Genomic DNA, 12,885 nt, shown 5'->3' with positions numbered 1-12,885 from the left:
GCATCTTTATGATTATTACCTTGAGCCCTTTGTTGGATAGATTGCTTATCTCCACTTCTTTTAGTTCTTTTTCTGAGGTTATGTCTTGTTCCTTCATTTGTAATATATTACTCTGTCTCCTCATTTTGCCCAATTCTCTGTGTTCATTTCTATGTGTTAGGTACATCAGTTACATTTTCCAATCTTGGGGAAGTTGCCTTATGTAGGAGATATCCTTTAGGGCCCAGCAACACACTCCCTTCTGATCACCAGAGCTGTATGCTCTAGTGGTACCCCCTTTGTGGACTGCATGTGTCCTTCTGTTGTGGCAGGGCTGACTACTGTGGGTCACAAAACACTGTTGGTAGGTGGAGCTGGCCCCTGGCTGGGCTGGCTGGGAGGCCATTCCTCATGCAGTTGTTGCAAGTCCCCTGGAGGGCAGGGTAGGCTTCCCATGTGGTTTGCCACACAACCTGGGGGTTGCAAGGCTGCTGCCGGCCTGCTGGTGGGCAGTGCCGGGTCCCTATGTGGCTTGATGCTTGATTGAATGAATCTACGTGTGAATGTAATCAGTGTGGAGCTGGGAAGGACCTTAACATGATCCCAAATCATCCTGACCATGCTGTTAAAGGCGCTTCCCTTGTCTTGATGCGGTTATTTATCTCCACTTGTGGTTATACTCTCCACCAGGAAAAGGAGAAACTGTATGTGGAACTAAAGCATATCCTGGCCCGGCAGCCTGGGCCTGAGGCTGCAGAGCAGCTACAGATCTACCGCCACACGCTGCGGGAGAAGACCAAGCAGCTTAAAGTAAGTGGTAGCCTCTGCTCCTTCCTGGCTGAAGGACAGACACACTCTGGGGAATACCCGTGGACAAGTCTACTGCCTCAGTACAAGGAGCCAGTCTCCCAAATGCTGTCCTCCTTTGGTATCAGCTTTTTTAGTGTTCTAGTCCTGGGAGGCACAGGGCAAGCCTTAAAGCTACCCCTCTGCTCCTAAGCTAATAGACTCCCACAAAACAGGGAGATGAACAAGTGGAGAAAGAGCTGGGGAGAGGATGATGGCAATGGGATAGAAATTTGGGGGACAACGTTTGTATAGATTGTCTCAAGATGATTTAGAGGATTCGGATGGTGGGAAAGAACAGAGGGAATATTTTAACACCACTGCCCACTGAAGCAGATCATTGTGTCAAAGCAGGTTTTTACTATTCATTCCACCTGAAATACATGTACACAAAACACAGGCTACTCCCCAGTCCCCAGGAACCTTGCTTCATGACCATCTATGAAATAAGAAGCCATGAAAGGGAAGTAAAATCATTTTCGGATTCTGTTAGTGTAAGTTCCCTTCTAAGTGACATAAGAACATTAGCTGGGGAGATGGAATGTTTTAGTATTATATGTGCCTTTTTAAAGTTTTCTCAAAAACTGCATGTTCCCACTATATCCTCAGCTTTACCTCCTAAAAAGTACTTAGATATTCTTGGCACGTTAGGGAAGCCTTATACACACACATGCACAGAATGTAGCGCATGGTAGCCGAATTCTGGCACTTTTCTGTGCAGTGATGGTAATAATCGTTGCCTTTCTGCCTGGGGTAAAATAGACGCCACGCTGCTAATCCTTTCACAAATACAATGTTGTAAAATTGCATCCTTTTACTTAAAAAGGGCAGATGAAACAGAAACGTAATGACAGCATTAATTTTCAACTTATCACTGTTAAGCATTCATTTTACATGAGTATCCTGAGACATAATTTGAGATTTGTAGGAGGCATAATCTTTTGATTATTTTCATCCCTTTAAACAATTGAATATATCAAATAAAATAAAAACTTATTTTCTCAGGGGTGGGTGTAAATTAGAAAAGCACATGTCTTTACACTACTCTCAGATAGGCATACTTAGCGCTGGATTGTATTCAGTGGTTCATAGCAGACTTTTGTTACTTTAAGCCTTTATCTGAGGATATCCAGATTTTTGCTCTGAATGACATGTGCCCCCTGGTGGAAGATTCAGGGGTGGATAATACCAAGCCTGTCCACCAGTTTGTCCTCATTATCTGGGCTCTTTTAGGAAATTCTACATTCATTGTTTGGAAACAAGGTCTTTGCTTCTAAGAGTTTAACTATTTTTTTTTTTAACATCTTTATTGGAGTAAAATTGCTTTACAATGGTGTGTTAATTTCTGCTGTATAACAAAGTGAATCAGCTATACATATACATATATCCCCATATCTCCTCCCTCTTGCGTCTCCCTCCCACCCCTCTAGGTGGTCACAAAGCACTGAGCTGATCTCCCTGTGCTATGCGGCTGCTTCCCACTAGCTATCTATTTTACGTTTGGTAGTGTGTATATGTCAGTGCTACTCTCTCGCTTCATCCCAACTTAACCTTCCCCCTCCCGTGTCCTCAAGTCCATTCTCTACGTCTGCGTCTTTATTCCTGTCCTGCCCCTAGGTTCATCAGAACCTTTTTTTTTTTTAGATTCCATATATATGTGTTAGCATACGGTATTTGTTTTTCTCTTTCTGACTCTTACTTCACTCTGTATGACAGACTTTAGGTCCATCCACCTCACTACAAATAACTCAATTTTGTTTCTTTTTATGGCTGAAGACAGTTTTTCTTCCAACATGAAAAGCGTATTCTTTAGCTCATGATAACATCGTCAGAATCCTTTTCACAGCAGTTAAGAGGAAATAGTTCAGAAGCAGACGAACACTCAAAAGATAAACATCTGCCTTTTATGCAAATTTTTTAAAAATGCAGAACTAGACGAAAAACAAATCAAATCTATTGCATGCCCCTTAGGACAGTAGCCTCCTTTTTTTCCCCTTGGTTTTTGTTGGGGGTACCCCTTGTTTTAGTGTGCTCTACACATCCGTTTAGGTGAGTAAATTCCCTCTTTCCCTGTCCAGCCTGAAACCACTGTGCTGAACTCACAGTGCAAGAGGCAGGTAATTAGGCTTCCTATTAGAGCCCCTCGCATGCAGTACACTCTCCCTGCAGATATCATAGCCCCCTGCGTCTTAGAGGTAAGTCCCGGTGCTGGGATAAAGAGAGAACCTGTGAATAGTCCCAAAGGGCACAGTAAAGAGGTGACTGACATTCAGCAGAACAACAGCCTTGGAAAACATATAAATTGAATACCTACTGAGTGGTGGTGGGGGCAGGATGATTCTGAGTAATTTTTACAATAATCCTCAGATGAATCACGCTCCCTTGCAATGACTTTTCTGAATGCTTTATTTAAAAAAGGCTTTAAAAGCAATTTTATGCTGTACGTCTGGGAGTTTTTCTGTTTCCACTCACAGTATTCTTGAACCACATTACACCATTCATACGTGAGCCTGTTTGCATGTGCCTGATAGTTCTCCTTTAAAGCAGGGGAATGAGGTTCCATTGTTTGCCACTGGATTATGAGTCTTCAGACCTCCATCAGATTTTTACCCAGATACAGACCTTGAACTGGTAGAAGTGTGCGGATTAATTGTTAAACCTGGGCATGGTTTTGTATCTCTAGCCTCACTGAGGTAAGTGGCCGCAGATTAAAAAGATTTTTCAGAAAAGGATATTGTCTCACCGCGCATCTTCTGTTAACGCTGCTTTATTTGTCACGCTAGGTTTTGTCTTCAGAACTGAATATGTATGAATCACAGAGCCAAGAATATAAGTATGAGATCGAGAAACTTAGCAACGAACTGCTGAACTTAAAGAAGAAATACCTTGCTCAGAAACGTAAAGAATACATTCAGAAGTAAGAATTAGTCAAATGTTCTAGTTCTGTTGTGCCTTTTAACTGCTGATAAGAAAATAATTGAAGACAGTCACAGAGTCACAGACTTCACTGGGGTCAACTAAATCAGGGGTGAGCAAATTACTTTCTACAGGTCCCTCAGTGGGCTGGTGTTAGAGCAAGACGGGTGTCTCCTTTGATACTGAGACCCCTCCTTAGGACCCTAACAGGGATTCATTAATATCAGCTCACTGGTGGACCTTGTGTGGAGCAGAGGAAACCTAGTGTGATTTTTTCCCCCACACAGTTCTCACGGTTTGGAGATAATCATTCCATAACTATGTCTGCAGAGGAGGTTCACGATTAGCCTTGTATGGGCTGAAGCATATTCATGCTTAAAACCACCGTAATTATGAGCAGTTCACAAGGAATTTTCACCTATGTTTTAGATAAACTGTCTCTGAACCATTTCTGTGTCTAGTACCTGACTTCAGCATCTGCTGTAGGGTGTCAGCATGAGCGCTCTTCTAGGAGATGATAATGCAGGTATCAGGTGAATATTTTGGGTTTCAGGATGCGTACATGTTGAAGAGTAAATGTTCTCTTCACTTTGTTATTGTTTGCCTAATCCTGGGGTGAGTGAGTGGGCCCAGATGAATCAGCAGGTTTGAACCTTGGCTGTGTGCATTGCCCAAATCATCTTGTTCATTCTGTAGAGGCTCACATTGTGAGTTGATAGTCAGGCTTGGTATTTCATCCACATGGGCGTTTCAAGGACATGGTGAAACAGGGTTTGAACGCATCCACCAATAATCCATTAGTGGCAAACAGCTACTTAAAGTAGCTGGATGCGAATTCATTTGCCAGTAAAAATCTATCCTTTTTGTATATCAGAATATTCCTCCATTCCACATTTAGATGCCAGTTCCTTGGTAGACTAAAATATTGCTAAAAACTATAGCTAATTTAGATGGGTCTGGCTTAATGTGTGGGTCTAGCAACTGTCTGATGCAGAATCACTGGTGAGATTTATTAAACATGCAGGTTCCTAGGCCCCATTTCCAGATATTTGGATTCAGCAGGTTCTGGATGGGCCTCAAAAACCTGCAGTTTAATTGCTCTCTAGGTGAATTCCATGCACACTGATGTTTGAGAACCACCGATGTTAATGATGTGAATTGAATGGATGTTGGAGTAGAAACACTAGTTTTCTTTTAGGGCACCAAAGCTGTGCTTATCAAATGTCATGTCTAGTTTCCACGTGAGGCAGTTGTCTAGCTCTGTGGCCTTCAGACTTTCTGAGTGTGCACTCTTATCAGTAAAACAATTTTGAACTTGCAGCCCCCCTAATATATACGCATATAGTTTTTAAAATTAAAAAAATACTAAATGGAATAGTTTTTAACCTCCAATATATTTTAATTTATAAAGTACAAACAAATACTATTGTCACTTTGTGAGTAATTATTAGTAAAGAAAGATTTTTAATTTTCAAAGATAAAATATTGAATCTCTAATATCTTCTTGCCACTTGACAACAGGTCATCCCACTCATCTTGTAGAGTTCACACACTCCATTTTGGAGACCAGTGGTCCAATCGAAACAGTTATAAACAGCTGGCTTGGCTAAACAGTTAATTGCCTTCCTAGAGCTAATTAACTCACCTGCCTTGGCCCTGGGATTTGGCCTAGCTTCCATTGACCTTATTGATCCTCCGGCCAGGCACACACAGTTTTTTGGACACAGGGAGCATGCTGACAGAGGGACACCCCTCTGATAGCTCATTCCCTCCCAATGGCCCATTCACTAGAATTGCACTGCCCCCGGGCAGTATGCCACTTGGTGGCTATTTAAATTAAAGTGAATTGCAATTCAGTCAAATTAGAAATTTAGTTCCTTAATTGCATTAGTCACATTTCACCTACTTAGTAGCCATGTGTGGCTAGTGGATGCCGCATTGGGCAGCTCAGATACAGAGCTTTTCCACCATCATGGAAAGTTCTATCAGATAGCACTGCTCTAGACTCTGCCTTTGCCTTGAATCCTCATTCCTTGTGGCCAGTCTGACCTGGCTAGGGCATCATTTGGTCGTTCCATTTAGTTGGGATCCATAAACTGGAGGGAGACAGAGAGTTATGAGTTCATGGGAGAACAGGGAAAAGAAAAAAAAAAGATTAAGGAGCTGAAGGGAAATATGCCCAGGCAAGAACAAAAGTGCTGAGATGGTTTAGACTGGAAGGAAGAAGGCTGAAGGGAGTCATTAAGATGGTCTATAAATGCATTAAAAAGATCATATAAAGGAGACATTATTCCCATTAGTCAACTTAGATCAGGCCAGAAGCATTAAGCTTAAGTTCCTTCAGAGAGGAAATTTTAGGTTATTTAAGGCGAGAGGGGGCAGGGGGAGGGGGGCACTGCCTGCAGCTAGCAATAGTCAGGAGGTAGACAAATTGTCAGGGTACTTGAAGGAATCTTCTTTGCTGGACCCACTCAAGGCTAAAGCTTTTGTCCTGTTTATGGAGGACGGCTTTTATAATAATGAAATCAGTTCTGCTAAGGGACAGCTGGATTGATTAACAAATTTTCTGCAGGTTCTTTTCAAATGGAATAATTTAGAATAATCTCTGTGGCTATTCTCCTCACACATACTCTTTATAAAATAGCAACTCATATCATTTTTACCTTTTTGCCTTTTTTTTTTCACTTTTCTCAAACCCTGTTTTTATCATGCTCCAGTCCTGACCTGCACCCCTACCCACCTGCCCTTGACTCCCCTACTCTGGACCTCCAGGCTGGTCTAGAGTCTGCAGTACAATTCAGATTCTTTTGCAAAAGGTAGAATTCTCTTCCCTGAAGTAAATCACTTCTATTAGCCAAATCTAATTGGTTTTAGTCTTAGTAGTTTGCTCAGTTTTTATTTTTAAAAAGGGACTCCAAAGATGTTTTCCATAAGACCCTAATTATTCAATAGGTAATTTTTATAAATTTAAGATACCTCTGCAGGAAACCTGAATGTGTGTGTGTGTGTGTGTGTGTGTGTGTGTGTGTGTGTGTGTATGGGTATGTGTGGGTATTTAAAGAAGATCTGCATAGAAGATACATTGTAGATTTTAGATTAGAACTTCCTTTATCTATTGCCAAATATACCATCTTATTTATCTTTCTCAGCTTTTCTCGTATCTTAAACTATTTCTAATAATAACTGCTGCTCATCTAAAGTTATAGGAAAATTTGTATTTTATAAATGTCCAAGTTTGATGAAGATACCTTGTGTGTGTGATAAATATTTATGTTTCCACTGAAACTTTGGATTATAAAAGTTGATAAATGATGAATTAGTCATTATAATTGAGCCAAGAGAAAGATTCTTCTGACTGATCTTTGGAACTTAAACAAATGCTTTATAAAATAGGAAGATGATTACAAGTCAGGAGCCTCCAGTCCACAGGGTCTGAGCTATTATGATGCCTTCTGTCCGTATTTAGAGCAACATTAGGAAAGCACATTTAATTGTGTCTTTCCCTAATTCTGTGTGTTATCAGTAACACCTAATTAGATTTAAACCACCACCTTGTCTCAAACTGGAAGCTTTGATCAAAGCAGTTTTCAGTGGCTAATTCACCCTAAGAACTATCAAACATAGAAGAGGAAAAAGATGGTAAGGAAGTTAACTTTCACCTCCTCTCTTATAGGAACAAGGACAGAATAGGCATGGAGAATGCCTTCTCAATGGCCAAACTAACTGGCCCTCGTTTAACGGGGGGTGGATTTCCCCTCAGCAAGTCATCCAAGATGAAGTCCTAACTCCGAGCTGCTGGCTGGGTCCAGTTGAACAGCTCATGAAATTCACTCTGGAGCATTTTGGAGGAATCTCTTTGAAATCCCTTGGATCACAGACATTTAGGGAAATCAGTCCTCAGATTCCAGGATGGAAAGAAACGCAGAACTATTATAGTCATGTACATATAAGAGTGATGACATTCTACATAGTCCACATGGATATTAACAGAGTGTAATTATATCTGTTCAATTAGGCTAACCCATTCCATGAAGCAGATCTTTTGTTACTACCACATTGATTTATTTTGAAATGCACCACATCTAGATACTCTGTACGGATGAAAGTTTGGATCCTAATGTCTATTATAGACATCAGTGCATAGGTTTTATATTTTTAAAAAATTTTTTTGAAATGCAATGCATTCTTATTAATAAGAATCTATTATAATTATTCCTCATTAACAAGTCATTGATGAGATGAGAAAGAAGGACACGCTCTCGAGTATTTAAAAAATGTTCTGAGAGTGATTTCTATGTGGAAGTTCTTTTCAGGCCTGGGGTATGAAAATCTATTCCAAAGAGACATACTAATAAATGCTTCATCATAAAAAATAAAAAGAACCTTTGTAGAGATTTTGATCTTTGCTTTGGTAGAGTACGTAATTAAAGTTTAAAACTACTGTGAGAAATGTTTAACCCAAGGATGTGATTCAGAGGAACCAAGACTGTAAAGTGAGGGGTTTGGGCTGGTATCCATTGAAGGTCTATCCTTTCTAGACCTCACACTTGGAGAACAGAGTTACATGGGACAGAGATCTGTTTGCCTTCCAGGCTGCAGGCCAGCATTTTGAGCCGCTGAATCCATTGTATTTTCTTTGTATTGAAGCCACAGTTATGTGGGCATCAGTTCAAAGTTCCCTTGTTTAAAGTGTTCAGTCAGTAATATTATGTGGGACACTCTGGCCATCTCTCTCCCAATAACTTGACCTCTGTAATTTTTAAAAATAATTGAGGAGTAAGTAGCTTATGGATAAGTAAGTAGATCATTCCATTTGTGCTGCAGAACTGAGGTTCCCATTGAGAGGAGCAGGAGACTTAATGGCCCCAAGATGTTTGTTTAGATTATCCAGAGAGGTGGGAGTTTAGAGGGATCTAAAATCATATTCCGCTGTCCCTCTCAGTTCACCGCCAGAAGCAGACCCAATGCAATGATGGCCGTGAAAGCGATTGATTCTGAAATGATCCCAGGAAACATCCTAAGAGTTGGGAAAGTAGGACAGGGAAGGGAAGGAGACCAACCTAAGACTCAATGTCAAGTTCCATGGTGGGAGACTTTGGCTGGACCTTTCAGGGAGCTCTGGAGACAATGTAATCACATCTCAGAGTTGTCCCCATCAGGGTGAGGGAACTGGGATATTTATATCCCCCATGCTTCCAGTCACTGGCCAAGGACTGCTCTGGAAGGGTCTTTCTGGTCTTCCCTGTAGGCAAACCAGCTCTCAAAGAGACAGTGGTTGCTGACTGTTGGAAGCAGAAGTGGTTAAGGGCTGGGGGAACTGAGTCAGGCAGTGTCATCCTCTTGCTTCTCTCACATGATCACAGTCGAGAGCTGCAGATGGAAATCAACCTCCAGTGTAGCTGGTGACCCTGTGGTGAGGTGTGATCATCAGCACTTTGTGTACCATGCGGGAGCATAAGAATGGTTATATACACAAGAGAATTTGCTTAGAAAACCTTAAACCTGAAGAATCACAATGGGGCCATTTCCAGTTTTGAAAATCACTGATGCTGTATTCCCTCAGAGCCAACCACATTCTGTTTAGACAGAAGACTTTTACAGGTAAGGTGAGGCAAGACAGTTATGACATGTGCAGCACTGGAGGGTTTCCCATCCATTCAGGAACATTTTGAAGTATAGTCATAGCCAACTTCCTTCTGTGCCCTTGGGTGGCTTTGTAAGAGGTTCACTTCTCTAGAGAAATGGGGTCTGTGATTCTTGATCTATTGCAGTATGGCAAAGACTCTGGAGACAGATGCCAGGTTCAAATCCTGGCTCGTCATAACAATTGAGTTGTTTTGAGGATTAAATGAGTTAATGTATGTAAGCTTTAGAACAATGTCAGGCCCATAGTAATTGTTCAATAAATACCTGCTACTATTATTACATAAGAGATACCTTATGTTTTGAAATTTGAGAATCAAAGTTGTTACATAATACTTTATTATATCAACTATAAAGATGATTCTTATCCTCGTTTAGCGGGTGAGTGACATTAAAATGTCTGGATGAAGCTAGATTTGCTAATGCAATTTATAGTTTAGTATCTTGCAGAAATGCCATATTGGAGACCTCATGAAAACTTCTGTATATTTTTCTTATAACTGTGACCTGGGGACAGATCCTTCACTTTCAGGAGTTGGAGCTTCCAGAGGGAAAGACCCTGGTGGCCTCTAGCTACCATTTTCTTCTTGTTTCTCTCCATGTAATGGAGAAGGGTGGTCAGCCTCTGCTGATGACCTCTGATCTTGGTCCCATGAGCCAAGATCGCACAGGCTCTGGGAGCTGACGCAGCAGCTCTATCAACTCAATACACTTATGTTCAAACGGAGGAAGAGTAGATTAAGGCTTAGAAAAGGCGGAAGATACTGCTGCTGCCTCTCATTTACTGCACATCCTGACAGCCCAGGGTATTAAAAGCAATAACTATTTAGGTGCAGGTGTTGCCACTGTAGCCACAGTACAAAAATGAGCTATTAAAAACACTGAGATTTGCAGATCATTAAAGATAACTGTGAACTCACGGTGGGTTTAAGGTGCTTTTAAAATCACATATTTGAGCTGCATTGTAAAGCGACATTAGGAGATTATACAGTAGCATCGTTTTACCCCAGGGTTTTGAGCGTTTCAGAAAGGAGTCCTGTTGCTAAACCAGCCATTGACTCTCAACTGGGCTGATGGGGAGCTGGTATGGTTTCTCTGTTGATAGACACATGATAAAGGGGACTCCCTGGGCATTATTTGCTGATCATAGCTTCTCAGCGACTGCTCTTAGGCCAGGTTTTTATTGTGCTTACATCTGAAGAAGTTGCTCAGAGCAAAGGTTTGTTGCTGTGATAAGCCGTAGGGATGGAGGTTGTCATGCTAGGAGGAGATGGCAGCAACTCTCCTTGTCATGGGCTGTAATTTTGCTATAAAAATTTATCCAGGGTTGATAATTATTGTTTGATTTCCCGGCTTGCTCAACCAGATTCTGAAGTTTGACCTAGGCCAAGATACCCATCAGAAAATACTATATCATGACTTTAGAGCAGAATGGCATTTCAGAGCCCAGACAATTTGAGGAAAGATATTCTCTGTCTTAAACATAATCAGTTGTATGGAGACCTAGTTGTAATAGAAGCAAAGGGAGGGCATTTTAAAATAGTAAAATAGTTTAAAAATATATCTCATGGGCTTCCCTGGTGGCGCAGTGGTTGAGAGTCCGCCTGCCGATGCAGGGGACACGGGTTCGTGCCCCGGTCTGGGAAGATCCCACATGCCGCGGAGCAGCTGGGCCCGTGAGCCATGGCCACTGAGCCTGTGCATCCGGAGCCTGTGCTCCGCAACGGAAGAGGCCACAACAGTGAGAGGCCCGCGTACCGAAAAAAAAAAAAAAAAAAAATATATATATATATATATATATATATATCACTATTTTCTTTGTAGTAGATAGGAAGTATTTTTATGGCATTATCCATTTTTAACTTCTAATTCAATGCTGTTTTAGTATACCATTTCTCATATCTATTATTTAAAAGTTCCATTAGGGTTTTGAGATCCATTAGAATTTTATAACAGTATGAAATGTGATGTCAACAGGGTACGATTTTTCTTTTTTATAATTAAAAATAGATTTTTTCCCTATTTTAAAGTACCTGTTTGAACTACAGATAGAAAATTAGAAAATACCAATAAGCAAAAAGAAAGAGGACATCAATAATCCCCCCATCTATTGATAACTATTGTTTTCCTGGGCTAATGCACGTCTCATCCGCTGTACCAATTGTTCATGCCCACCATCTCTTCTGACTGGTTGGTGCTTGTAATTCCCAATTGTTAAATATTTTGTATATCACCTTTGAAATACTACTGTTTTATAATTTTGAGTGTATCTTTCTGGACATTTAAAATAAGTATATATAGATATATTTTGTTTTTTAAAAATCAAAGATGTAATTGAGATATAATTCACATATAATGAAAGCATGGATTTTAAGTGTACAGTTTGGTAAGTTTTGACAAATGCATATGCCCAAGTAACCACTACCACAATCACTACCACAACTGCAACCCCTGCCCTCCACCACTGCCAACAATGCCATTATGCCCCTTGGCAGTCAATATTCACAGCCCCCATCCAGCCTAAGCAACAATGGATCTGTTTTTCATCTTATATTAGTTATGTCTTTCTTAGATTTCATATAAATGGAATCATACAGTAGGCACTCTTTTGCACCTGGCTTTTTTTCATGTAGTTTAATGTTTTTTTGAGATTCACCAATGTTGTTGTTTATATCAGTAATTAATTCATTTTTATTGCTGAGTAATGTGCCATTATATCGACAACACAATTTGTCTATTGGTTTACCTGTTGATGGGAATTCAGGTTGTTTCCAGTGTTTAGCTATTAGGAATAAAGTTGCAATGAATGTTCACTTACAAGTCTTTATGTAGACAGATATTATCATTTCCAGGAATGGAATTGTTGGATCAATTCAAGGGTATGTATACATTTAATTTGATGAGAAACTGCCAAACTGTTGGACCATTTTACATTCCTACCAACAATGTGTGTGAATTCCAGTTACTCTAATCTTTTTCAGTATTCAGTATTGTCAGTATTTTTTTAAGCCATTCTATTGGATACATAGTGATATCTCATTGTGGTTTAAATTTGTATTCCCCGATGACTAATAATGTTAAACATTTTTTTTTTTTTTTTTTTTTTTTTTGCGGTACGCGGGCCTCTCACTGTTGTGGCCTCTCCCATTGCGGAGCACAGGCTCCGGACGCGCAGGCTCAGCGGCCATGGCTCACGGGCCCAGCCGCTCCGCGGCATGTGGGATCCTCCCGGACCGGGGCACGAACCCGCGTCCCCTGCATTGGCAGGCGGACTCAACCACTGCGCCACCAGGGAAGCCCTGTTAAACATTTTTTTCATGTGCTTTCTGTCATTCATATGTGAAGTGTCTTCAGATCTTTTGACAATTTTAAAAATGGTCAGATATATTCATTGCAAATATTTCCACTTGGCTTCTGGCTTACCTTTTCATTTTCTTAATAGTGTATTTTGAAGAGCAGACCTTTTAAATTTTACTGAGGTCCAATTTATCCTTATTTTTC

The 12,885-nt window shown here is 40.6% G+C and overlaps 1 protein-coding gene across 1 annotated transcript in view; it reads left to right on the top strand.

The window, feature by feature from the left end:
- Positions 1-7,526, top strand: part of CFAP58 (cilia and flagella associated protein 58) — a 106,260-nt gene extending 98,734 nt beyond the window's left edge. The window contains exons 16-18 of the mRNA XM_065893888.1: positions 670-789; positions 3,609-3,742; positions 7,415-7,526. Of these exons, the coding sequence (XP_065749960.1) occupies positions 670-789; positions 3,609-3,742; positions 7,415-7,526 (366 nt within the window). The remainder of the gene's footprint in view (positions 1-669; positions 790-3,608; positions 3,743-7,414) is intronic.
- Positions 7,527-12,885: the final 5,359 nt, after the last annotated feature.

This window comes from Phocoena phocoena, chromosome 16, assembly GCF_963924675.1.
Source record: "Phocoena phocoena chromosome 16, mPhoPho1.1, whole genome shotgun sequence".
Classification (NCBI taxonomy): domain Eukaryota; kingdom Metazoa; phylum Chordata; class Mammalia; order Artiodactyla; family Phocoenidae; genus Phocoena; species Phocoena phocoena.
Note: the sequence above shows the minus strand (reverse complement) of the source record. Positions and strands in the feature narration are given on the sequence as shown.